General features: G+C 42.9%; 6 protein-coding genes across 13 annotated transcripts; 2 read left to right on the forward strand and 4 right to left on the reverse strand.

Annotated features, from left to right (window-relative positions):
• Window positions 1–462: 462 nt before the first annotated feature.
• On the forward strand, window positions 463–7,205 carry homeza (homeobox and leucine zipper encoding a). 6 transcript variants are annotated; one of them, XM_084707354.1, is made up of 5 exons: window positions 463–872; window positions 1,070–1,214; window positions 1,975–2,436; window positions 3,191–3,346; window positions 3,657–7,205. In XM_084707354.1, the coding sequence occupies exon 5, from the start codon at window positions 3,685–3,687 to the stop codon at window positions 5,761–5,763; it is 2,079 nt and encodes a 692-aa protein (XP_084563480.1). In that variant the 5' UTR covers window positions 463–872; window positions 1,070–1,214; window positions 1,975–2,436; window positions 3,191–3,346; window positions 3,657–3,684; the 3' UTR covers window positions 5,764–7,205. The 6 variants fall into 6 exon arrangements, with proteins under 6 accessions (XP_084563480.1, XP_084563477.1, XP_084563478.1 ...); XM_084707351.1 differs by having other exon boundaries at window positions 3,191–3,252; XM_084707352.1 differs by having other exon boundaries at window positions 1,070–1,168; window positions 3,191–3,252.
• Window positions 7,206–7,332: 127 nt separating this feature from the next.
• Window positions 7,333–10,202, reverse strand: LOC146271760 (E3 ubiquitin-protein ligase RNF212B-like). The gene is made up of 13 exons (XM_084707362.1): window positions 9,689–10,202; window positions 9,514–9,566; window positions 9,321–9,395; window positions 9,129–9,235; window positions 8,967–9,027; window positions 8,822–8,853; window positions 8,700–8,743; window positions 8,585–8,609; window positions 8,292–8,355; window positions 8,108–8,168; window positions 7,986–8,016; window positions 7,800–7,894; window positions 7,333–7,643 (listed from the first exon to the last, which is right to left on the reverse strand). Exons 1-13 carry the CDS (start codon window positions 9,786–9,788, stop codon window positions 7,636–7,638), a joined length of 756 nt encoding a protein of 251 aa, XP_084563488.1. The 5' UTR covers window positions 9,789–10,202; the 3' UTR covers window positions 7,333–7,635.
• A 110-nt stretch (window positions 10,203–10,312) lies between these two features.
• Window positions 10,313–12,123, reverse strand: zp3f.1 (zona pellucida glycoprotein 3f, tandem duplicate 1). The gene is made up of 9 exons (XM_084707361.1): window positions 12,041–12,123; window positions 11,767–11,933; window positions 11,602–11,690; window positions 11,437–11,525; window positions 11,183–11,363; window positions 10,971–11,076; window positions 10,813–10,898; window positions 10,615–10,706; window positions 10,313–10,525 (listed from the first exon to the last, which is right to left on the reverse strand). Exons 1-9 carry the CDS (start codon window positions 12,096–12,098, stop codon window positions 10,461–10,463), a joined length of 933 nt encoding a protein of 310 aa, XP_084563487.1. The 5' UTR covers window positions 12,099–12,123; the 3' UTR covers window positions 10,313–10,460.
• Window positions 12,124–13,008: 885 nt separating this feature from the next.
• zp3f.2 (zona pellucida glycoprotein 3f, tandem duplicate 2) lies at window positions 13,009–15,021 on the reverse strand. Its single transcript, XM_084707360.1, has 9 exons — window positions 14,833–15,021; window positions 14,566–14,747; window positions 14,388–14,491; window positions 14,184–14,275; window positions 13,917–14,097; window positions 13,703–13,808; window positions 13,544–13,632; window positions 13,341–13,432; window positions 13,009–13,257 (listed from the first exon to the last, which is right to left on the reverse strand). The coding sequence occupies exons 1-9, from the start codon at window positions 14,894–14,896 to the stop codon at window positions 13,199–13,201; spliced, it is 969 nt and encodes a 322-aa protein (XP_084563486.1). The 5' UTR covers window positions 14,897–15,021; the 3' UTR covers window positions 13,009–13,198.
• A 153-nt stretch (window positions 15,022–15,174) lies between these two features.
• Window positions 15,175–16,326, forward strand: nedd8l (NEDD8 ubiquitin like modifier, like). The gene is made up of 4 exons (XM_084707363.1): window positions 15,175–15,335; window positions 15,524–15,571; window positions 15,750–15,832; window positions 15,949–16,326. Exons 1-4 carry the CDS (start codon window positions 15,318–15,320, stop codon window positions 16,064–16,066), a joined length of 267 nt encoding a protein of 88 aa, XP_084563489.1. The 5' UTR covers window positions 15,175–15,317; the 3' UTR covers window positions 16,067–16,326.
• Window positions 16,327–16,965: 639 nt separating this feature from the next.
• Window positions 16,966–26,108, reverse strand: ap1g2 (adaptor related protein complex 1 subunit gamma 2). Of its 3 annotated transcripts, none has more exons than XM_084707350.1 (21): window positions 25,932–26,108; window positions 25,010–25,214; window positions 24,756–24,880; window positions 24,342–24,483; window positions 24,011–24,268; window positions 23,804–23,899; window positions 23,603–23,683; window positions 23,369–23,467; window positions 23,191–23,246; window positions 22,426–22,539; window positions 22,029–22,169; window positions 21,195–21,249; window positions 20,718–20,840; window positions 20,511–20,600; window positions 20,230–20,357; window positions 19,936–20,040; window positions 19,313–19,460; window positions 19,007–19,172; window positions 18,761–18,912; window positions 18,444–18,542; window positions 16,966–18,357 (listed from the first exon to the last, which is right to left on the reverse strand). In XM_084707350.1, exons 2-21 carry the CDS (start codon window positions 25,208–25,210, stop codon window positions 18,256–18,258), a joined length of 2,481 nt encoding a protein of 826 aa, XP_084563476.1. In that variant the 5' UTR covers window positions 25,211–25,214; window positions 25,932–26,108; the 3' UTR covers window positions 16,966–18,255. The 3 variants fall into 3 exon arrangements, with proteins under 3 accessions (XP_084563476.1, XP_084563475.1, XP_084563474.1); XM_084707349.1 differs by having other exon boundaries at window positions 25,010–25,240; XM_084707348.1 differs by having other exon boundaries at window positions 25,010–25,316.
• Window positions 26,109–26,392: the final 284 nt, after the last annotated feature.

Genomic DNA, 26,392 nt, shown 5'->3' on the forward strand with positions numbered 1-26,392 from the left:
CAAGTACTTAACTTGACTCAAAAGCATTGCAGTCAGCTGATGACGGGACATTCATGATATTCATGATGTAAACAGTAGGCCTATGCTTAAATATATATAATCGTGAAAAGCTGGTCATATTTGCTTATTGATAACACAAGGGTTTTGGGTTCACCAATCACATGAATACAAGTGGGAAACTTGCATTGCAGTGATAAGAGCCATAGGCTACATTGTAATTTTTTGGGTGGAAATTATAATTGTGTTGTAAAAGTAATACAGTTACAGTTAGTTGTTGAGAAAGTTGAAACATGTTGTGCTAGAAGACCATTTGGATAGCCGCTGAGAAAGCTGTATCCTTGTGTGCTGTAACTTTTCATGCTGATAATATGAACAAGAGCCTGTTGTGTGCAGTGCATTGCTGCAGAGCTCGTTATAAAGGGCCTGTCCGTGGGGGAGTTCTTCATCTGAGCTTCACAGACTAGTAGTGTACTCTGTGGCTTCTAGTCCCTTTCTGCAGAATTCATTGAATAAATACTTATACGAAATACATTTGAACAACTTTGGGTTTAGATTCTCGGACTCCCATCACAAATATTTCACATTTAAAGCAATACAATAACAACACAAAAAATTACTTTTTTTGTGTGCTTTTGTTGGTGCACTCTACTGGTATCAGGAGGAGTTATCCTTTGTCCAGGTTAATTCGTCACCAAGTTGAACTTGTACTTATTCTGCCCCACCAGTAGATGGCTCTATCTGGTTGGGTATGTTTGGTAACGGGGGCTTCAAGGGGGATTGGACGGGGCATCGCCCTACAGCTCTCAGAGGCAGGAGCCACAGTTTACATCCCTGGGCGCCAGGAGAGGACTTTGAAAGAAACTGCAGCTCAGGTGAGCGAGATTGCATGAATAACTTAATTGTCAATTATCTCCAGGCCAGGGGTAAACAGAGTTTTCCAGCATGTATCCTTATGTAATGTTGCAACAGTGAAGGTGTTTGTGTTTTGATAGTTTGGCACCATAAAGGACACTGATATGTTTTGTTTTCTGACTATTTTGTATTTAATTTGAACCTTTTTTAATGGCAGGTAAAAGAGAGGGGTGGGAATTGTGTGCCTGTGAACTGTGTTTCTTCAGACGAAGAAGAAATCAAAGATCTGTTTGAACAAATCACACATGAACAAAACGTAAGATTGGACAAATCTTGTCAACAACGCTTATGCTGGAATACATGTGAGCGGCACAACTCTTGAATATTTCTGTTGATTCATTTCTTTTACACTTGTTTGAGTAGCCAACTTCCATGTCTCAGTAGAAAAACATGACTAATTACCATAACATTCAATTCCATCTTATTTTTGAAAGCATTAGACAGAAGTTCTGGGAAACTGATCCATCCATATGGGATACCATAAACAACACAGACCTTAGGTAGATCAGCTGACTGATTCTACCTAGTCATGCCCTCCATATAATTAGTAATTTCAAGATTACAAGACATAAAGACATCCAGGGCTTCAACTTCTAGTCTTCAACCATAGTATATTTCAAACCTGTATGGTTATGTTATGGTTAAGTGCATGTACTGGTATATGATTATAATAGCTTTTGAAAGGCAGTTACTGTAGAAATATGTGTTGCTATGAGTGGTTCAACGTGGTTCTCTTGGGTTTAAACTCAAAATCAATAAACTCAGGATGGGTTGGTGAGGATCAATATTAGCCTGTGATTAAGTAGGCCTACAGTCTATTGATCCCCAGGTGGAGAATTTTGGATGTTACAAGTCAAAATAACTTATCCATAATTGTCTGCACTATCAAATAAAATGGACAAATAATAAAATAATAGTAAACAAACAACTACAAAAATACAAAATCCTCTCCAAAATGGTGACACCACATCCCATAAGAACGCAAGGAGGGTGCTTGTTTGTTGACCAGTCTTTTTTGGTAAGGGCGCATCCTTCATCCAATCACTGCCCTGCTTTGCATAGGATGGAACACCCTCGCTACCGTCACTCAGGAGATGGGGTTCCTGTGAGTTTCCTGGTCGTCCGCCTAGCCTCGATCTGGCCGGACAGGGGAAACACTTGGAATATTCAGAACAAAAGCAACAACGGACCGAACAGAGTGGGCTACTAAAGAAATCAAGTTCAGCCTCGGGATATTAATTATTTAACAAGAAGGGTTTAGTAGATTATAGGGATATAGGCATATGTTTTAATCTGAAGGCATAAAATATAAACAAAGTTTTCTAGTTGTCTCGCATCATTGTATCCGAGACGATTATCCTTTTGAGGGCTTCATAAAGCGACAAGGGTCAGACGGTATTGTTTCCCTGTTTCGCTGTGGAACACAAACTTTAGTCATTAAGCTGTTTCAGAAAGAGCAGTTGGAATTACATGTATTATGCGTACAACATCCGTTAACAAGACTGGGGCATAGCCTATAATCGGGTAAGTTTATTTTTATATATCACTGAAGCGTGTCCGAGAGAGTGCGCCTGTGCAGTTTGACCATTTTAGTTGGTAGCTACGCCACAAAGGAACAAGACGTTTGAGGAATATTGTCGTGGGCACCGAAAATCAATATTATCTCATCTATTTTACTATAGGCTTACGTAAACATTGAATTTGAAATAGTTGATTGAGTGCCGGTGACCTTCATATGTTTTTGTAGTTTAATTACCTTTAAGCGAAGTTATTACGTGAAACGCCTTAATCTTGGCAACGGATGGCCTATTCGTCAAGTGTTTGATCAGCTTTTAATGGCTTTTTCAATACTAAGTTCTATATTGTTTAGTTAAAAATATATTGGCCAACAGTCACTCCAATATCTCATATAGGCTAAGTCCGATGATTAGTAAATTGAATCAGGTGTTGACAATTGACCAAATGTCCATTCCTTACTGTGGTCTCTAAGGGTTAGAACTCAAAAACAGAACTACAGTATGAAACATTGATGTGCTCCCCTGTGGCAAGGGATACATCTAGGTTTCTCCAATTGTTGCTACACCTGTTGCAGTCAGAACATAGTTTTAAGCAATATAATTACATTTTCACTGTGGCTTCAAAACAACTTCTGCATTTCATTTAAAAAGTGCCTTTCATGTAGGCTATTATCTGTCAACCATTGTTTTGGGGACTACTATAACATATTAATTTGATCAAAAGTTTAAAGTTTCATAACACAACTTTTGTCTCTGTACAGAGGCTATACTTCATCCTTTGAAGACTGAGAACTTGACTGAACAAAGCCAGCTCTGGAAAGGGGTAAGAGACGAGACTGTGATGGATTCCTTACAGCCCCCCATTCCCCAAGGCCCCTGCACCCCCAGAACCACTCCCCCACCCTCACAAAACAAAAGTCAGTCACCACACTTTGGTTTCAGGGGGGAGGGGAGCTCAATCTGGACAGAGTATACAACCAGTTTTGTGATGAGATTTTGAACTGGAGTGTGAAGTAGGGGGAGGGGAAACAGCTGTTGCATAATTGACTTTAGCTAAAGAAAGTCCTTAACAAGACATTCAACCAATGTGTGAATAACTGGTGTCTCACCATTTGTTGATGATTGGTCTTCAACATAAAATCGTCTGTGACCTTGAGTGCCAGATAGAATTATTTGATTAAAGCTTGTAATGCTGTTGTTAAAGTGCATGTTTTTTGTTTCCACTAGACGGAAGAAACAGACAGTGATATCACTGATGGCAACATACAGTGACCTTAACAGAAAAACAGGACTAGCGGTGGACATGAGAGAACCTTTGAAGAGTGATGTTACACAGGCAGAAGGTGTTGAAAAACATGCTCTGCCACGCCCCTCAAAGGGATCCCACCAACCAAGCCCTAATGGAAAAACACGACTATCCTGTGCATCAGACAGCAATTCAAGTGGGGGAAGAGGTAGTTCGGCGAGTTTCAGCACCAACCACAATTCAGTAGTGTGCCTGCCTTTGGTGTCAGAGGGTCTGAAATTGGTGTGGACACAATCTGACCAGACACGTGAACTAGACTCTATCGCAGAGCTGGTTCAGGCTTTTAATGTGTTCCCCTACCCAACATCCCGTGAGGTGAATGCCCTAGCCCGGCACTGCGCACTGCCACTGGATAAAGTCAAGGTGTGGTTTATGGTGCAGAGAATCAAATATGGTATCAGCTGGGCATCAGAGGAAATTGAAGAAACGCGACGCAAATTGGCTGGACCTGAGCTGGCGGGCGACTGCGCAGAGACAAAGGAGGAGATCAAGATGAAAAGAAAAGGATTTGAAGAGTCTCCAAAAGAGGCAGAGGATAATGATCAAATAGAGGGTATTCTCTTGTCCCCTCACGTCCCGCAGAAGAAATCCAAATATGAGACACCAGAACCTTTCAAACCAGCCAAAACAGTCCCATGTTTCAGTTCCTCCCTCCCGCCCCCTGAGGACTCGTACTACTACCGTCCGCCTGCTGACATGCCCGGAAGCACCGCAGTAGATACCTCGGTGGACCTTTCAGATGCCTCTCCCCAACAGAGACGGCATGGGCGCTACAAGAAGTCCAAAGCTCAGCTTGCAGTCCTTCGCAGCAGCTTTCTGGTAGAGAATTGGCCAGCGGAAGCAGAACTGAGGCGTCTGCAGGAAGAGACGGGTCTGAGCCGGAATGACATCCGCAAATGGTTTAGCGACAGTCGTTATCAGCTTAGAAATGGACGGGGCTTGGTTGGAGTGTCCCAGGGCTATCCACATACCATTGTTACGGGAGCAAAGAATGATGCTCATCAGCTTCAACCTCTTCCCCTTGTTGCTAACAAGGTCCGTACTGAACCAAATGGTGTGGAAGATAAAAGTAAGGCTTTGGGAAGAGGAGGACGTAGTAATGGGATAAAAGATTCCCACTTCTTCCAGACTTTCCTGTCGAACAGCATTGAAGCATTTGGGGAGAGAGCAGTGGGAGTGGAGGTGGAGAGAGATGAGGTCATGGAGGAGGCCTCTGTCCAAAAAGACACGTTTAAAGAGGCAGAGATCGAAAGTGAAGATGAAAAGCCTCTTCAACTGGTCAAGGTCATCAAAGAGACAGAAATCCCACAGCAACTATCGGAGGGTACTATCCCCTCGCCGTCTTCCTCCCCTTCTCTATCTGCCACCCCACCACCACCGACTGCTGCTCCCTCTATCAGACATCTCTCTAACAACTCGCAGAAGTCGGCTTGTTCTGCCAAAGGCAATTCTTCACATGGAGCCCAGCCCCTCTCCAGTCCTCTTTCATCACCATCTCCTGCTCTAACGCCTGCAGGCCGACCACGCAAGACCAAGGAGCAGCTGGACATACTAAAGCAGCACTTCCTGACCTGCCAATGGCCGAAGAGTGAGGACTACACTCAGCTAGTGGAGCTAACAAGCTTGCCCCGAGCAGATGTCATCCAGTGGTTTGGAGATACTCGTTATGCTGTTAAAAATGGTCAACTACGCTGGGTGCAGGGGGTTCGGGAGCAATTCCTGGCTGAGCTTGCAATGCAACAAAATGGCAGTGGGGTTTCCAACAGCAATGGTTTGAGTGGGACTCTTCGGGGTGGAGGGGGCCGTAAACGAAAGTCTCAAGTTAGCGCCATAACATCACCCGCATCCACTGCTGATTCACCTGACATCAATCCACTGGAGGTGTACTATCGCCTGACTGGGGTGCTTCAAGAGAAGGATCTGGACTCCCTTTGCAAAAAGTCAAGAATGAGCTACCAGCAGGTGCGAGACTGGTTTGCATCACAGGAAGCAGTTGTAACTGAACCAACATCCAATGCCACTGATTAAAGCAGAGAGCCTAAATATGCCAATGCCTGATCTGGAAATAGTGGGATATTCCGTTTGCCACATTTTGGACGCCAAGCATTAATGATGGATTGTATTGCTTTAATCTGAGTTTTGTGACTTTGAAAAGACCCTAGTCTTCCCAGGCCAAGGACAGAGCTCGGGTTGGTTGTGTTGAATGATAGCTGCACTCTGTGTTATTCTATATTTGGACTTGAAGTCATGCTTGTGCTGCCTATGGAACTACTGTCGGTGAGGCAGTACTTAGTACACTGGTTTGTTTATTGATTATTGTAGTCTACTTTCCGAGTTTACTTACGTTTTCATCATTAAATATAATTTTAGTGCAGTATTGTAGGATTGTATTTTGGTAAGGACAAAGTATATTGGTTGGACCATAGGTACTTAAATGTAGCTGGGTGTGAAAATGTGCTGGGCCAACTGTAATATAACATATTAGGATATTGACTGATCACTGTGTGTTATCATTCCTTTAGACCCAATAATAGTTTTCACACTGGACATTCACACAAACTCCTTTAAAATGAACATTTTGCACTTGAAATTTGGAGACCATGTTTTATTTGCTATAACTCATTAAATACTTTTTTAGGTAAAAAGCTTGAATGACTTAATCTCTCAATTTTGAGTAAAATTCCATGCTGTTCTACCTATGGGATGACACAAACCAATGAATGAAGTAAAGTGTTTTTGAGTGCTTGCCACTTAAGATTTTGTGCCTGTAGACTTAGCAATTATGGGCAGTTTGCGCTGCCCTCCAGATGTTAGTGGTGGAAGGACAGTGCTGGCTTAATTAGTCATACAAGATTGCAACCAACCTGTAATTGGATAGCTTGAACTGCACTTGTTGACCTAATCCAAAACATGTATTTTTGCCTGGACTTAACTATTCTTCTGAGGTGTTGTTCTACACAAGGCTTTATTTAAGTACACCATGACCATATTCATTGTAAATCATTCAAATTAAATATGTGGGCAGATTGGTTTAATTTGTGTGCGCTGTGTAATTGAGATAAATTATTTGAATAGGGACTGAGCAATGGAACCGGGTAATGGATTGGGTTTGTTCAACATAATCCAAAGCAATAATACATATTTTTGCATCTCCAGCCATACACAGCGTCACTGTCACATTCAGGTATAGCAGTACATGTATTTAATCAACATTTTTACATTGGTGTTTAATGTTATTTTATTAGCTATGAAATGTTAATACAAGTATGCTATGTAGAAAGGTTGTAGGAAAAAAAAAAGGTCTTCCTCTAGTCTGAGTTGTAGGAGAGTATACACTAGTTATGCTTGTGTTTTCATATGTAAATTAAATGTTAAGGTAATACTTTTCATAAGGTTATGTTACATTTGCACAACTGTGTCACTGAACAGTTTAAAACATGTACATACAAAATAAAAATTCCAGACGTGAATCTCATTTTGTCAAAGTGTTGTGTTCCCTCACTGGGGGTATGCAACTGTTCATCACACTAACAGCAGTGGGATGGGAGATCCTCTGGCTGGTCAAAACGGTCTTGAATTGTACAATTACAAGCAGAGCCCAAGAATTTTTTTTTAAATAAGTGATCCAATTTATGTGGTAAAGTGAACACATCACAGGCAACACATTACTGTCCACCATTTAGATTGGATGCTTGAATGCAAGAAATATGAAACCGTTTTCATGTGTAAAACAAAATATCCAAAAAAGCTGGAAATATTTATTTTAAATCAAATAAACTACATTTTGACCACCGTAACTAGTGTTAAATATTCAAATTAGTAAATGCTAAGGAGACAGACTGAGACGTCTTTGGGGAAGCATTCGCACCTCTTACTGCTATGGGGTTGCTCTTTACCCATTTAAGGTGCTGAAACAAAAAAATTACTTGCATTTAAAACTGATCAGATATCCATCACTAAAAGAGCATACATTCAGTGTTGTGATTAATATACTGTAGATTTATGATATATTAAGTAACTGGTGTGGTTTAATATTTTACATTTAAAAACAGAAAAATTGGCACCTGAATACTGGCCCCCTCTGGAAGGCCTGGGGGACTGCAGCATTGCACCCGTCAAGAACTGGAACTGAAAAATATTAGGAGTCAGATGCTCAGGCCTGAAAATAGAAGAGAGAAAATAAACCTGTAAACCACTGTGAAAAAGTACCCTGTTGTACGAACCAAAATAATTATGTTAAGATATCTCACCGGGTTGGGGTACCAACTGAGTTGGGTGTGGCTGTATACAAGTAAAAAGACAACTCAATTTATGAATTCAAAAAACAGAAGGAAAAAAAAGTGTTCTGTGTGGGTGGATAGTCTTAACTCACCAAATCCACGCTCATGAAGAGAGCTAAGGCTTAAGACTGAAGTAGCAGAACCAGGTGGAGTCTACATAAACAGATATGTTAAGGAATGTTGGAACTTTTGTTCTTTTTGATTTAAAAAATCCACAACATTGCAAAACATGACATTGCACTAATCAAGGCTAACAACATGAACATGAAGACTCACTGTTAGGGTAAGTCTATGATTTCTGTCTCTGTTCCTGTCCTGAATCTCGGCTGAGCCTGGGTGACTGAACACACAATTCCTCTATGACAAATATACTCTCACATATTCACTGTTTAAAGACTAAAATCAATTATACCACAATAGCTGGCCAGAACATGCACCCAGGTAATGTGAGGTCTAGACATACAACAACCTAAATCAGAATAAATTAATTTGATGGGTTCCTCAATTTTTAAATTAATCTGTGTACACATGGTCTGTGGTGTCTATCCTTGAGATCATGGTTTCCTTACATGACATTTCGAGAGCGAGGAGTGACTGTGAAAAGAAAAAGATATGTTTTTAACATCACTTGTTTGTCAACTTAAATAAACTCCCCATTTGAATTAATTCTATTGAATTGTATACCTGGGGAAGTCACAGCCATGGGTAGTGACATTCTTTGACAAGTTCTGAGGAAGCAAATGCAGCTGTTACTCAATAGCTTTTAATATAAAACAAAAGTCTAATTTTGAAAAGGTGTTTTTTACCCATTCACTTGGAATCTGTTGCCGGGTGATACCTGAGAAAGATGAGAAAATGGATTTCCTGAGGTCACATCACCTGATGCTGTGAACAACGATGACATAATGCCAATCTAGTTCAAGTGAAAATGTCTGATGATGCTAAACCTACCCTTCTCTGAGACAGTGGCTTCTTCAACTCAGCATTCTCTCTTTTCAGCTCTGACACTTGTCTGCAGAGGACACAGGGGAGATTGAAAAACAATGATACTAAAAGGGGGTAACCAGACAAACAGAAAGTATGTAGGAGCAATAATCTTCATGGCTAAATAACCTGTAGCACTGGTCTGTGACCTCTTTCAATCTTTTCTCCAGCTCCACAGACTTGTGTTTAAAGTGTGAAATCACACTCTCCTTTTGCCTCCGTTGAAATAGAGCAATCTGATGGTAAACAATCAAATAGTGCGTAAAAATCTAAGCCTGTAAAATCCAATAGATGTTTTCGTTATAACCAAATCATGCCTACTTGTGCTATGTGCCCCAGGCGTGATTGAATCAGTTTTACTGGGTCCTTGAAAAACACCTGTTCCTGAGTCTTCATCTGCCAATTTATGGAAGAGATTATGAAGATAAGAAACAATAATAGATGTGCATAGAGATCAGTGTAGAGAACAATAAATCAGATTATGCACTACTACTTTAAAATAGAAATAACTAACCTGGTCTGAAATGGGCAGGTAATTACAGCTTGCCCCACAAATAGTGCAACGGCCTGAGGAGAAAGATTGTTAATGAAATCTGGAAAATCACATGTCTGAAAGATGGATTGTTATGATTAGGTGTTAGCAGGATAGATAAATTAAAGATGTCAGTATTTGAGTTAAACTGTCATACTGGGGTTAATGCAGCCTTCACAGGAGATGTGACCACAGCTGGATACAGCGAAATGGACTCCCTGTCTTCGGAAACAGTTGTTGCAATGGAACCAGTCCATTTTGTAGTACGTTAGCTAGCACTGCAGAAACAGTAAATAGTCTAGCTAGCTGTGGAAACGTATGTTAGATAAGGCAATTAACAATTGAGTTTTTTTATCAAGGCCATATCCTGGTTTGTTCATGCCTGGCTCGCTAGCCAACGGTCACACTGGTAGCACTAGAGCTAGCCTAGCCAAGTTGTATTATTGGCAGCTAGCTACCGTGCCTTTTAGTCTCGCCGGTAGTTCTAGAAGTTCTATGCTGTGCACAACACCTTATAAGTTACCGACTAGCAAATAAATTACTGACTAATTATGGCTAACTAGTAAACGTTTCATTAAAAAAAGTTCCCTCGGGTATTGAGATGAGTTGGTGGGTGACATGCGCAAACAGTTACGAAATTGTGAGCAGTTTATTGTCGAATATTGTGAGGTTTCGAGTACACACTCAAGATTCAGCAAGGTAGTGTAAACAGTCCTCTTTTGAATGAAACACAAGTTTGACAATTCTACCTACTGGGTGTTGCCATCAAAGAATAAGTCAGTCAAAGTTAAGTATTTTATTAAGAAAAAAAATCTAGAACATGGTCAGCAGATGAAGGCACCAAGGTTTGATTACACAGCAACATTGTCTGCTTTGATATACAAATCCGGATATTAACTTTAAGATGCAGCTCACACCTCGGTAAATGCTTAAGAGGTTGAACCATCAATGATGGTCAGTGGTCCAAGGACAGTATTTTGCATTACCCCAAGTCCTGTAGGAGGCGAGTATACCAATAGTTCAATACTACACAATTTAAAAATGCTCTGAGAAATTGAAAGAGCTTAGAAATTAAGGCATTACCTGATGCTATACCCCTTTTCCTCCTGGCCATACAGTGCGAGTCACAACAACGGCACAAGTCACTCCTGGCAGGGTCATCAAGTAGCTCCCAGCTGTGAATTACCAGGGTCAGGAGTACAGAATAAAATATCAGCATGTGTTAAAACCTACCATGCCTAACTGAAGACAAAATGAACAAATGGCAATTCTTTTTTTTACCCATGTCCCTTCACAAAATGGCAAGCCTTTTTGCTGCTGTCAAGTCCTTCAGGATCCCAGGCCACTAGCTTACAGTGGATATACACCTGAGAATGCAATTTAAAAGTAAATTAGTGCTAGATACCCCCCAGTCTTCAGAAATACTTTGTGCTACTCACATCCTCTCCAAGGGCAAATTTGAAAGCTTGAAGCGAAAGATGCATTTCTGAGGTTCTCTCCCTCAACTGAAACCTTGAATTTGTAGATCTACTGTCCACAAGGCATCTAAGGCAGCAAAACAAGCGAAGAGTTGAGATACATGACAAACCTACATTCATGGGCATGCAGAAGCATTTGTATCCCTCTTGTCTCAGTGCCCCACACAACATACCCCTTGTTAGTGATGATGGGGTACACCGGAGCATTAGGCTGCAGCTGTGGTGTCATGGCAGCATAACACTCCTCCATGAGCAGCAGCAAGGGCTGATGGGAACTCTGGTAAACTGCAGCCATGATGGGGATGAGGGAGCCCAGGGGGTAGGCACTAGACAGAGCTGGGCCTGTGAAATCAGCTACAGAAGAGATTAAAAAGAGATCCAGGAGTGTTCGGAATCCTTTTTTTTTTTTAAAGGAGGTTATACATACCATTCATTAGTCCCATTTGAAAAACCAAATTCGAATAGCCATAGGTGTTAAATGTTGGAGTGTATAATGGAGAAGACCATTCACTAGGCCTGAAAAAACAAATATTGGTCAAGAACCCATAACATTCAGTGGAGTACTGAATATCTAATCATTCATATTTACCACCTTTCATAGGCACAGACCACAGGTTGAGAGAAGGCCGGGTCATAGATATGGGTCAAATCATTCAAAAAGATCACCTGGCCTCCAGTTACCTTGAAAAACATGCTAAATGTAATTAACATTTAAGAATTCATTCAGATAGATGACTAAAAGTTTTCCAACTCCTACCATTCTCCTGAAGTTGCAGTCTTTGAGATTAACATTGAACACAGCTTTCCCATCATATAAACTGTTGGGTGAACAGGTACCCAGTATGAGTAGAGACGGTTCCACCTGGGATCTTGGGTCTGACCATCTTACTGCAACTTCAGTGTGTCCACAGTCTACTTCGATGTCTGGAACAAAATAGCATAGTCAATCAAGACAGTCAGACTCTACCGTCTGAAGAAAGCAACGGCTTTGCTGTCCATGATTTCTTTCCCTGGATACTTAAAACTGTTACCTGCATTTACTGCAACAGCAGGAACCAAAAACAGCATGACTGTAAGAAGGACACTCATGATGACCAAACATTAACATTCAGTTACACCACTTTACTCTCTTTTTATTAGGGAACAAGGAATTAAGCATAATGTCTGACACCTGTGCCATTAGAGCACTTGTCATGATAATGCAAGTCAGCTGCCTATAATTAATGACCAATTTGAGAACAAGCTAATCAACGAGACTCACAAATCAGAATATCTCATGAAACAGAGAAACCATATCAATTACATTAATTAGTAACCTTATCATCAGTGGCTTCCATTTATCTGGAGTGGAAGCTTGAATTGCACATTTCCAAGGACTCAAGTTTTCCAACACCTTATGCTGGGGACACACTATACAATTTTTTTAATCTTATAAGATTTTCAAACTGAGAGACCACAAACAAGAGGACACAAAATCTGAGATTTAGCCCTTTTGCTCTTACAGTGTGTGGTCACTCTTAACACACCTCACACCAAGGGAACATCTGATCAAATCTGCGGAACCATCAAGATAATTGGGACATAGGTTACCTACGATTGTCGGAAGGGCCAAAATCGGCCCGATTATCCTGTGGTGTGTCCCCAGCATTAGTAAAAGCTTCATTCTGACAAATATTTGAAATTCTGGTATAATTGCAACACATTTTGGTGACTATTTCTAGAGTTTCATGCAGGTATATTTCCTTAAATGCCAGAAGACTTGATTCTGACATCAGAAATACTCTTTATCCAAGGGGAATTTCTTGTGTTGCATTTGCACACTTGGCACATCAGGCATTGGTTGTTATCAATATTCAAGCATTGTCCATTTGAAATAATACAAATTGATAATATTGGCCTGATATTGACCCCCAAGTAGAGTAGGATGTTCTTTTGAACAGAACTACAGAAACCTGGTCAGAAATGGTTCATGATTATAATTAACTCATTCACACACTAATTTCAAGTGTCAGTCAAGCTTTTATTGAGAAAACATACAACTGTTACATGCTGGTTGAAAAAGATCAGACAACCCTGGTGTATTAAGGACACATTTCCAGCTGCATACAAGTGTTGCCTAGTTATTCAATTCGGTCAAGCTAATGAGCTAATGGTACTATACAATGATGTGTTGTGATTTTGGGTGGGCCTCAGTTCTCCACAATGATGAGTGGCCCAATCACAGAGTTTTGTACCAGGCCTTGAGGTTCTAAAGAGAAATCATTGATTAGTGGTGGGGGCGATTCATGATTTGAAATAATTTCCCAAGTGCACAATGTTTTGATCAAGTACCTGATGGAACACCTCTTTTTAGCCGAGAATTACACTTCGAGTCACAACAGTTGCAAAGAGAACTTTGCAGCATGTTATCTAGGAGCTCCCATCTGTGAAGCAGAGGTTAAATTTCATACTAGTACAATCAATTGGACCAGCATTGGAAATTAAATATAGACATTACATACACAAGCAAACATTTTCTAAACAGTAATGCTTACTGTTGGTTCTCCTCTACATAATGACAGGCCTTCCTGCTTTCATTAAGCTCATCAGGATCCCATGCAACAAGATTGCAGTGAATATAAACCTGGGGTATGAACATTTCAAACATCAGTTTACCATAAATATACAAAAAACTGATGATAAATAATACTCACTTCTTGTCCCATATCAAATTTCAATGAATTCAGATAGAGCACAATGGCAGAAGAATGGTATCGGGGAAGGAACTTCGATCTTTCAGCTTTGCCATCTACAAGACAGCTGCAAAGAAAATATATTTCCCTCATTGATTAACATTGGATGATATACAAGGATTCAAGTTAAAAGGCGCAGGCTGTCTGCCCTTTTCGCCCCGGGCCTGCTACATACCCATGGTTGGTGATGATGGGGTACACTTGGGTCTCGGGCTGCAGCTCTGCTGTCAAGGCAGCCACACACTCATCCATGAGCAGCAGCAAGGGCTGATGGTCACCCTGCTCCACAGCTGCCCAAATGGGGATGAAGGAGCCACGAAGGATGACATTAGTCCTAGCCATTGCCGTTAAGTCTTCTACAGGGAAAGAAACATTGAGGGCACTTGACATTTTCTTTCTGATTTGGTCATCGTCTTGAATGAGGAGATGTCATTGCACTCACCATTCAAAAGGCCCATGTGAAAGTTCAGTTCTCCATTACCTTTCACACTACCATAAGTAGGTTGTAAGAAACGAGGGGCCAAATCGTCTGATCTATTCAAAGGATGTTGGGTTAAACCATTTTCTATGGGAATGTCAAAGAGTTGGTAAATAATTATGTTCACGATACACGTTGATGGGACTTATTCACACTGCCAATATTTACCCCTTATAAACACACTTAATCGGGTATGTGAATACAGCGGGTTCAGGCTTTCCATGAGGCCTGTATGTCAACTGGTTTGTATAAATGACGCGATTTCCAGTTAGCTGTGGAAAGGGGGCACAAGGGTCATTAAGATCCAACAATGCAATTACATTGACAATTCCTACGAGGACCTTACCAATCTTTTGAACTTGCAGTCACTTAGGCTGTATATAAAGATGGCCTCGCCTCCAGTAGGCATGGCAATAAATTGTGTTGGAAGGCAATTTCCAAGGAATAGACGTGCTACATTTGGCACAAGGTCTGGATGGACCCTCCATTTAACTGTGACATAGTCTTTACCACAGTCTACATTGATATCTGAAAATAAATGTAACAACGCTGACTCACACAAAGTAGTAAGGTTTTAAAAAGTCACGTCTGGGCTAAACATTATGTGGGGTACCTGTGTTAGCAAAGGTTCCTATAACAGCAAAAATGATAACACCCAGTTTAAGAAAAGCTACCATGACTGAATAATCTAAGAACGCTTGAAACTACCACACTTATAAACTAATTGGACAATTAGTCAAACAATTAACATGTGTGCTTGTGTGTGCTCGTGAGTGCGTGTGTTTGTGTGTGTGTAGGGGGGCCTAAACGACATGCATAACCATGTCGTTATGTGCATAACCATGTCATTATGCAAGCGGCGACAGGAACTAATTAATGATTAAGCGGCTATTTATTGATCTGAATTATTATGGAGCGGTATGGGGAAGATTGTCTTACATTACAGTATACGGAAGGTTTACAACTTCACACAGGAAGCGGAATTGAATCAGACGACTAGCGATTGGCTGGTGTTTGTATTGAACTGCTAGCCTGTTAACTCGTTTTTCTAAAACACATTTTCAGATACAATTGAAGGTATTTTATGCTACCGTCAAGATGCTGATCAAGGTTAAGGTAAGGCTTGTTATTTCCCTAAGCCAAAAGTCCTGCAGACTGTGTCAGACATTAGCACACATTAACTAGCAAGCAGCTAGCTTGCTAGCACGGCTTGATGTTTCGGCTAACATTATTTTCACCTATTTAACAGCTTGATTGTTGCAGCTAATCATTTTGAATACTTTTTTTGTTTGTTAATGTTGCAGACCCTCACTGGTAAAGAAATTGAGATCGATATTGAGCCAACAGATAAGGTAGGAATATTCAGCTAGAATTTCTCAGTATGCATTAATGTTTCGACATGAATGGACAGCTTCTATTTGGAATCATAATAAGTCTGTCATTTTACTGTAACCTACCTCACAATGATACTGTGGTTATTCATGTGCCCTGTGTAATGTCACTCAATTTGTTTCATGAATACACACGAAGGTGGAAAGAATTAAAGAGAGAGTGGAGGAGAAAGAAGGAATTCCACCTCAGCAGCAAAGGCTCATCTACAGCGGAAAACAGATGTGCGTGGGTAACTGTACCTTCAATTAAAACAAAGTAGCATCATATGTACTCTGTACTCACACCAACACTTCCGCTTTACCCTTTCCTTTTTTTTTTGCTACTCTATAACACTCAGGAACGATGAGAAGACAGCTGCAGACTACAAGATCCAGGGAGGGTCAGTGCTGCATCTGGTTCTCGCGCTCAGAGGAGGGCTTGTATGCTGTCGCCTCAGACTACATCCTACCTGCTAGTTAGCAGCAATGTGCTACGTGCCAACCTTAGTTTGTCATCATCACACCTTGTTATGACATAGAGCAGACATTTCCCACAGAACTGGGGCATTAAAATCCTTGCTCTCATGTCTAAGCAAACAAAGGACTTTGTGCTACAGTTCTTGTGTATATGTTTTTGTAACCATCGAAGTTCCAACAGTGTATGTGGTCAAGCAGTACGAGAGTGAGTTTGAACATCACTGAAAATCAGTTGCTTGTGAATAAAAGTTAAAGATTGATTTTTGTGATGAGTAAATTATTACATTTCTATCAACACAATTGATTACAGTGTCAATTGAAATATTTTAATAAAATAAGTATTTTTGAAAACTTTTTATTTCAAATGACACAATGGAATTGAAAGCAATGCACACAACACACTCAATTATCTTTTTCATCATTTATTTCCACCTCATCAAGAGTTGTAATGTTTTTGTGGAAATTGCCACTTAAGAATAAGACAGTGCCATCAAAATGCACTGGGAATTTCCCAAAATAAGAGTCAATCAGAAAGCCAGACATCACAACCTACAACAGCCAAAACAGCTATATGTATTCTATAAGTTGCATAATCATTTTTTTCAGAAACTAGCTCACAAGATGGGTAATCCTGTTCCTTGTGAAAGGGATTGTACTTATGCTGTGTATTTATTCGCCCACATGCCTGTCCTTACTCAGTAATAATCTTTATAATAATCTTCATGAAACATGAGTTTGCAGTTATGTAGATGAAGTCCCCATTGTGCTTTAATACCGAAACCTTAAAGGTGATGTTGGGGAGTCAGTACATTGCAAATGTCTGAACCAGTTATAGGCCTTTATTGTTTCCATAGGCCTATAACATCACACACTAGGCTGTAAATACCAATATTTACAAATGAGAGAAACAAAACAACTTTATTTACTGCTTGCCATGATGTTGTTTTAAGGGAAAAACACAAGTCAAGACTGATAAGATTTGCAGGTGTCATTAAAATAGGGGTTTTGGGAGCACAATATTCACAAATAAAACAACTTTCACCTCAAAATCAAGTTGATAATGCACATATTACACTGTAATACCTCAGCTCCTGAGATGTCAGGCACAGGGAGACACAAGCAGCTGAAAGGTGAGGAAGAGGTAGGAAAAGAAATGGAGAACAAGAGCACACCAATAGAAGGCAGACAAGGTCATGTTGCCATTCATAAACCCTCAATGGGAAGTGTTCACTTTTTCAAACTTTTCTGTGACGCTAAAAGCGTTCCCGAGTGTGCACATGGATAGAGAGTGTGAAGAGCATTGTAACCAATAACATGCTCCTAAATTGATGTGGCACAGTGATGTTAGAGCACCCTTCAGAGAGAAGAGCAGAACAAATCATCACAATTGCAGATAAGGCGTAGTGTTTGGAAATGCTGATAATGTGGCTCACATTGACCAGCGGGAACTGTAATCGTGATCCACATGGGTAGGGTAAGGTATGGGGTCCTGAAGTGAACCCCCCAGCCTGCCCCCTCAAGATGATTAAATATGATTAAGTGAACCTTTTATAGTAGTAAGCAACCAGTTAGAGAGCGTGGTGATCCCGCTGTTGTTTTTCTATTAATGGCTTTCAATTAAAGTATTTTCCCCATCTTTACAAATGTCTAGGGCTTGATGTAACGGCCAGAGGTCTTTGAAGTACCAGGCTATTGCCTATCAAGCTCTGTCAAATCACGACAAAAGGTACTCTTATGAGATGGTGCCTATTGGCTCTTATTATTACCCTTTCATGGGAACACATGATTGCACAATTCCCAGAACAAATTCAGTATTTCTGCTTAGTCCTGACCAAACATAGTTGTAATGCCATTTATCTAACCGACCAGGATAAAAACTATACAGTACACTGGGTTCAGCTGACCATGAAGGTACCTTGTCTCTGAGAAGTCACTGTATATAAATTCCTTGCCAAACTGACAGATTCACTGGTAGATGAAAGTCAGCCATTTAGACGGAACAGATTTAGAATCTTTTGAAAAACATCAACTTGGATTGACAGGTCATCATCAAGTTGTAGTGTAGAGAACGATTGTTTGACAGAGAGACCCCCCTCCCCTCCCTGTCAATGACTGATATCTGTCAGATACCAAGCCGGTGGACGATCATTTCATTGACATGCTTTGATGTCACAGTTGATTGACAGCTGTCAGTTCCAGGCAGGACCGGGGAAGGAGTCAATCTGCACTGTGTCTTGAAAGACGGAGCCTTGACTAGTGTAGGACACACGGACCCTCATCTTCAGACTGACCTGGAGGGGGAAAAAGACAAGTCATGTCAGAGTATGTGGGCGTGCGTGCGTGCGTGCATAGGAGACAAGCTAGCCCCACACTTGACCTTGTTAGGGTTGTTGAGAAGCACAGTCTGAGTGACCTGTCCTGAGCCTCGAGCAGGGAGGGCGTCCCCACTGGGAGCCTTCATCTGTAATTGGACACTCTGACAAGGAGAGGTCACACACAGTAAAAGGTCATTCACAGGGATACACTCACAAGGAACAAAGTCACACTGTGATCCTCCACAAATACAATGGTCCTCTAATACACACCGTACCCAACTGGAACTTTTAGTAGGCAAAGGGAATGCAAGACAGTCCTTCTTAGAGGACAACAAGTTGGTAGGGTGTAGGGGTTTAGCAGTGTGGGAAAGGGACTGACCTTGGGCACGGCTGCCTGTAGGCTGAAGACAGAGATGTCATTGTCAGTGGCATTGGTGGCAGTGAGGGTCACAGTCAGTCCTGTGCCTGTCGGTTTGTCACACTGTAGTTTCAGGGTCACACCATTCTTATCGTACACCGTGACGCTAGGCGCTAGTAAAAAGACACAGATGCAAATGTGTTACACATAAATAAAAGCTGTGTACTATCCCAGTGCCCTATTCACACACCCTCATGTGTGTTTTACCTGGTGCGGGGTCCAGTTTGTCATTCATCAGGTCCAGTCCTCCCAGCAGGTCCAATAAATCTCCCCCAACACTGTTGTTGACTGAGTCTGGTGCAGTGCTGGACCGTGCTGGGCTGGCCTGGGGAAGGGTGTCAGTACCACCCAGCAAGTCCAGCAAATCACACACCTTCAGAGAGAAACAACGGTTTATCGTAGGTTGTGCACTTTACCCCACCCCCATTTAACCATTAAGCATAGATATGTTTTAGGACTTGTGTTCTACACGCACAACTATCTGGTACTGGCATCTTTGTCATCAGTGTTTACCTGGTTGGTCGGCTCCTGAATCAACACTGCTTCCCCCTGCTTGAGTTTGATCGACTCTCTCTCTTTGATGGTCCCCTCGGTTGACTCTCCGTTGGTATGACCCGGTGAGTTCTTGTCAATCACTGGCATCCTCTCCAAAACAGCTGCCCTGTAAGCACAGACATACAACACAACATTGTTGCATGTATTGTAATAGTGTCATGGTTATGGTGCAATAAGGCTGTGTGGATTTTATAGCATGTGACTACCATTTCTTCATGGATACAAAATGCAATCTATCAAAATCAAATTGTATTTGTATTGTCCTTTTTTACAAGCCATGTCGCAGAGGGCTTCACATAATGCCAATAGAACCTGAACCATTAAGCATTAAGTCTATATCACTAGCAGTTTAGACTGGTGGTTCCCAACCCTGGTCCTCAGGGACCCCCTGTTCTGCATGTTTTAGATGCTTCCCTGCTCCAACACACCTGATTCAAATTAATGTTCATAAGCAGGCTTCTGCAAAGCTGGATAACGACCTATTCATTTGAATCAGGTGTGTTGGAGAAGGGAAACATCTGAAAAATGCAGGACAGGGGGTCCCTGAGGACCAGGGTTGGGAACCCCTGGTTGAGACCTACCTCATATGGTCGTATTTCTTGAACAGAGCATTGTACTCTACTGCCCTCTGCTGGAGCTCCACGTCTATACAGCTTCCATATATGCTGACAATGCTCCTGATCCGACTGGCAGAGAGAGAGAGAGTGAAAGAGAAATTGAGACGCAGAAATTGAGTTATTTCAGCATCAACTGGAAAGCAAAACTGTTTAAGTAGCTGGGGAAAACCCCAGAAAAAAAGCTTTTCAGTTTGTCCCATTTCAAAGAGCTGAGCTTGAAAGAGACATACAATACGAAAGAGTGACGATGGCTCTTACTCAACGTTCTGTGTGATGCGTGTGCTTAGTTTCATGGTAGCGGTCAGAGCGAAGCCCCTGGTTGCCGCAGCCGACATGTGTGATTGTAGTACCGTTTCCAACGCGTCCAGGACATCATCCTCCGTCACCTTACGGTGAGAAGAAGATAGATATTGCTGAGGTCAGTACAGGTCTGGATCCAGGGGGGTGCATGTTGCAAGGCAGAATATCTGGGACCAGGACTAAGTGAATAGTTAGTTAATTTCACAGGAAGCTCCTTTATTTCTTTATTGTTCAAGTACCTGAACTGGTTCTGTTTCTTCACACTCCCCTCTTAAAAGCAAGTCTCCATACTCTCCAATGCACCAACACGCCACCTGCACCAGAGATTGCTGATGGCGCACAAATAAAAAAAGAAACAAAGATCCTGACATGAGTCTGATCAAGTGTCTGTAATATCGGATTTAGTGGATATAAAGTCATTGAGACAGACAAACAGACCCCCCTACCTGTGAGATATCTGTGATGAGAGCTCGGTACAGCTTGTGAACAGTGTAGCAGTGGAGCTCCGTAGCCGTGGTGATTAGCTGGATCAGATTGGGAACTGTCTCGTCCCTTACGTCACCCCCTGCCTGACAGAGACGAGACTACAGTCATGCAAACTGTCAACACGGCACACAGGGGCAAGTATGTAGTCGACCTAGTTTTAACAGGACCCTCGAGGACAGAGCAGGGTTTGACTGTTAGTCACATTTAGCAGGGTGCCGGCCATTTCCCAGACACAAATAAAGCTAAATCCTGCACTATTAAAGAAACAGTGTCTGTAATTTGAGCTCTTTCAGTGAAAATATTCCTCTTTTTGTACTTGTTTAAGTCCAGAGGTGGGCTTAATCAAGGGGCTCAACATTAGTGGATTTTCAACTCGTTCCAGTGAAAACACTACTTAGGGGCAGACTCCGGTATGATGGCACAGTGGCAGTATTTACCGTGGTGAGGACATGCAGGATGGTGTCAATGTGCCAGCGCTGGGAGGGGGCATACCTGACAGGGACACAGAAACACGCTCAGTGGTGCTGCCCGTGACTCAAACAGTGCTGCCCGTGACTCAGACAGTGCCGCCCGTAACTCAGACAGTGCCGCCCGTGACTCAGACAGTGCCGCCCGTGACTCAGACAGTGCCGCCCGTAACTCAGACAGTGCCGCCCGTGACTCAGACAGTGCCGCCCGTGAATCAGACAGTGCTGCCCGTGACTCAGACATTGCCGTCCGTGACTCAGACAGTGCCGCCCGTGACTCAGACAGTGCCGCCCGTGACTCAGACAGTGCCGCCCGTGACTCAGACAGTGCCGCCCGTGACTCAGACAGTGCTGCCCGTGACCCAGACAGTGCCGCCCGTGACTCAGACAGTGCCGTCCGTGACTCAAACAGTGCTGCCCGTGACCCAGACAGTGCCGCCCGTGACTCAGACAGTGCCGTCCGTGACTCAAACAGTGCTGCCCGTGACTCAGACAGTGCTGCCCGTGACTCAGACATTGCCGTCCGTGACTCAAACAGTGCTGCCCGTGACCCAGACAGTGCCGCCCGTGACTCAGACAGTGCCGTCCGTGACTCAAACAGTGCTGCCCGTGACTCAGACATATAACAAACACATACAGACAGGGAGCTCAGGCCAGCGTGCTTAGTGCAACACATCAGCCAGGTGGTTACAGAGACCAAATCATAGCCATACTAGAGATTTGTGACAGAGTAAGACATCTACACACACACACACACACACACACACACACAGACATGCCCACTTCCTGGTGGCCAGTGAGTACCTCTCAGCAGCATTGAAGATGCCAGAGGCAGTGTGGGCTCTGAGCTCAGGGGGACAGCTGGAGAGGAAGAGGAGCAGCTCCTTCATCAAAGAGCGGATGTTGACAGCTGACACCAGGGCTAGAGATAGCTCCAACGCCCGGCTAAGGGAGGAACGAAAGCAGAAAAACAAAGCAATTCATATCTTCATTATTCTATGTATCACTTTTTACTGTTGTGCATTTCGAGCCCCTACATGCACTTCACACCAAGGCCGTAGCCATGGAGACATATTTTTTTTTAATGATAATTTCCAACAGCGTGAGTGGGGGGGACATTTTGACCAGATTTGAATATTCTGGGGGATGTCCTCCCCCCCCCCCCAATATATATTATGATTATGGCCTTGCTTCACACTACCGTTTCACAGAAGCATCCTGGTCCTTCAGGCAATCCACTATAGTCCCCCTGTGGCGCTGAACTGCATTGTGGTCCGTCTGCACGATTTTCTGGAGGGAGGTCATGGAAATGTATCTGTAATTAAATAAACGGATCAATACGGAGACAGCCAGTAAGAATGAAGCTTGATACAATGTAATGAATTTAGCAATATGTCACACACTGGTCATATCAACAGCCAGGGAGCGGGAGCTCATATATCCCATTTTCGACAGCTTCAGTACTTTTATTCTTTGGCCAAAGATGTTTCAATGTTTAATCTGTCAGCTTTATTTTATAGTGACCATAAACATTTTTATTTCCCAACACAACTGCTCAAAAAGTATGCATCAGACTGCATCAGACCAGACACACTAGCAGGCTGAGATAGAAAGATGGATGGGACAGTCATTTTTCTTGCTGACTGGGGCAAAGATGTGAACTCCCACCAGGACCCCACAAACCCACTGGACTATCCTTATAGTGATAAATCCTTTAAATAGTAGGCTTCAAAACCGCCTGATAAAAAAAGAGATTGACAACACTTTCCCTGTGGGTAACAATACCCATCTGTCACAGTCTTATGACCAGGTTTCTGACAAGAGAGATGGTTGAGACTGATTAACTACCAGTGAGGTTTGTTTGTTTTAAATCACCTGTGAGATCAGCCAATGAGCTTCAAAAATGTTAACCGTGCTGATTGGATGAGAATAAGAGGGAGAGACAGACAAATCAAGGAACACTAACCGAATGTTCCTGTCGTTATTCAAGAGAAACCGCCCCAGGATGTTGACAGCTAGAACCTGCCACACAAGAAGCAAAACAAAAGTACACCTTCAAAATCTGCAACATCACTGTACCCCATCCAATACACTATGTACAGTATCAAATGAATTATGGTTATTATTAGCATTGTGCTACTCACCCTAAGGCCACTTTCAGACTTGATATCCATGACTGTGAGGACAGTTTCATACAGCACAGCACTGCCTGCAGTCTTACTGCTGTCTGTGTTGGTAGCCACCTGTATGTCAATCATCCATATACGGTTATCTCCAAAAGGAGCACAACATTCTGAATTCTTAGCACAACTAACATAGGTCTCAAACTATAGGTGCATTCCAGCATAGGGACGTGCAGGTGAGTGTTACTATAGTACCTGAGCCAGGAGGTCGTTCATGGCATCACTGGCCAGGTCATTATTTCGACCCAGGATCCTCAGGAGTCTAAGAATGCGCACCTAGAGGTGGAGGGAAAACAGAAGAAAATAGATTGTTTCGGTTCTAACATAATGAGTTGTATTGCACGTAGGTGAGATGAGCATCTCCTCGGTTGGTTGGAGCCCGACTGACGTACTGACCTGCAGGAAAGGATCACTGATCCCAGCGACGTTGTGTTCTGGAGAGTATCCCGACATCACCAGGCCTTTCATGATCTGAACCAACTCTGGTACCACCTAGGTCACACACACATACGCACGGGGGGGGGGGGGGTGGTAACGTGAGGCGACGACGTTACCACGTGGAAACGGCGTGTTTACACTCGCATTTGGTGTGCTCTTCCTCACCTTCCGGAACTGCTCCAGGGTCTCTGGGTTCCGTTCACACAGCTCCGTGATGAGGATCACAGCTCCATGCAGCACACCTACACAGGAAACAACCATGAGAGCTGGACAGCATGCTGACCGCAGGGATGCCGCGGGGGGGGGGGAAAGACAGAGGCACTGACCATGGTTCTTCTCCGACAGCAGGGATCGCGCCGCGGGAGTGAACAGCTCTCCGAGTTCGGGTACTTTTCTCACTATGTGAACAGCACAAAGAGCCGCCTGGAATGACATTAGCAACATGCTAAGCAGAAGATAATCAAGGCAAGAGGCAGTGTTGGTCGGGGCTGCCTACCTTCTTCTTGATGTAGGAGTTGGAGGCTCTGAGGAGCCGGTCGATCTCCGGGGCCAGGTCTCGACACATCTCAGCTGAGCCCATACAGGCCAGCGTGCACAGGGCCAGGGACTGGACATACTGGCTGCTGTGGGACAGGTCACTGGCACACAAACACACAACAGACAGGAGCCAATCAGTCATTGCTTCACGGAATCCTGGTCCCTCAAAGCGTATCAACACGATGCCTGGTATTTGTTCTACAGAGAAAAACATGTTGCAGCAATTAGTGGACCCAGCCAAGAAATGACATCTGCTTGGTTAGACGTTTCTTCAAACTTCCTGTCTGATAGCTACGTTTTTTTTCGTCTGCCTGTGTTAGAATTGTCCTGTGTTTGAATGACTCGGAACAGTCTCAGTATTTTAAGCCCTTACTTCTTGATGGAGTTTGTGATTAGCAGACTTGCGTCCTGCTTCTCATCAAGGAGCATCATAGCACCCAGGTAACCCACGCGCTTCTCATTATACCGGGGACTGGCAATCAAGCGGACACACTCCATCTGATTCAAACACCAGATACAAGAACACAAAGGGCAGAAGGTTAGATGGCATGAACGACACTGTTCATCACAGAAGCATTATGGAGGGGAAAACAAAGGCCTCTTGCCCTCATGCCACCATGACATTACCTGACCAAAGTGGGCTGGGTAGCCCAGCATGTGCACGTACAGGAGTTTTGCGAGGTTGTGAGAGCGGCCTCCATTGTCTGCTTGTCTAAACTGTGCTCGGATGGCGGCACACTCTCTCTGTATCACGCCCCGCTCCTCTCCCTGTGTCCGGGCTCCTCGGATCACCCGGATCATCTCCTGCAGGCGCACTGATGGCGACATAGCTCTGTATGTGTGCGATAAGGACAGAGGCTGAGAAAGAGAGATTAAGAGAGAGAGACAGAGAGAGGCTTAGAGAGAGAGAGTGTGTGTGTGTGTCTGTGTGTTTCTACGGATGTGAGGACAGAGAGAGTGCAAGAATGTTAATTGGTTTTCATTTACAATGGAGTTGTGAGCTACATAATCAAATGTAGAAGAATATACTAATCTATATCATGTATACAATTTGTAAGTAGATTTATTTATCCATTTGTCTGTCCGTCTGTCTGTCTAGTCGGATGTGTCAGAACGTTCCTAAACCTTCACTGTTCAGCTGTTGGACTTCCAAGGTGCAGGTGCCAATCGTGCGATGCACCTGTCCCAAGGCTTCCGGTTCATATCGCTTAGGCATTCAAAAGAAAACTGTATTCTACTAAATGTTTGTCTATATGGAAAGTAATTAGCTACATTAACTTGGCTTGCTAGCAAAGTATGTAGCTACAGTACAGCGCAACAACGACACAGCGATACAGCACAGGGTTTAAAAAAAAACTGCAGTCTAGTAATAGGTGGACATATGGGAAACTAGTGTTTTAATAATGCAGAAGCTTTGAGTCCTAGCCAGCTAGCTAGCTAAAAAACGTCAAGCGTGCATAGGTACGAACATAGGCTACATATTCGTGTCGAAACAACCTCGAATGCTGCTAGGCAGCTTGCTATGCTTTTTGTCTATGTTTGGTCTTACCTTGGGAAGTGGACACAACTGCACTTACAACCGTATATCCGCCCTTTTTGCCTTTAAGTTGTAAGGATGTGTCAATTTCAACGGGGCACTACAACTACTCAGCGTCTATCCTTCGGTTGAAATTCACTGTACGTGGACCTTTAGCTTGAGGACCATAATGGCAGCATCACTTCCGCAATCGGATCTGCTGGCTCTTGAACACCGCCCCCTAGGGAAACTGTACTTCGGTTCAAGTGTCAAAGGGGTTAAGGGGGATCCATATGGCAAGATGTTTTATCCTTTAACCAATGAATTCTTGATATCAAGAATTCATTGGTTAAAACGGCTTGCCATAGATCCAGCCTTTATGTGCATGTTGCGCGGATGCATGAGTATCATTGTCAACAGGAAACCTCCCCTACCATTCAAGTTGGCTTATCTAATAGTAAATGAAAGATGACACAATTTACTTTTAAAGGAAA

This window comes from Hypomesus nipponensis, chromosome 10, assembly GCF_054491055.1.
Source record: "Hypomesus nipponensis isolate SF chromosome 10, ASM5449105v1, whole genome shotgun sequence".
Lineage (NCBI taxonomy): Eukaryota > Metazoa > Chordata > Actinopteri > Osmeriformes > Osmeridae > Hypomesus > Hypomesus nipponensis.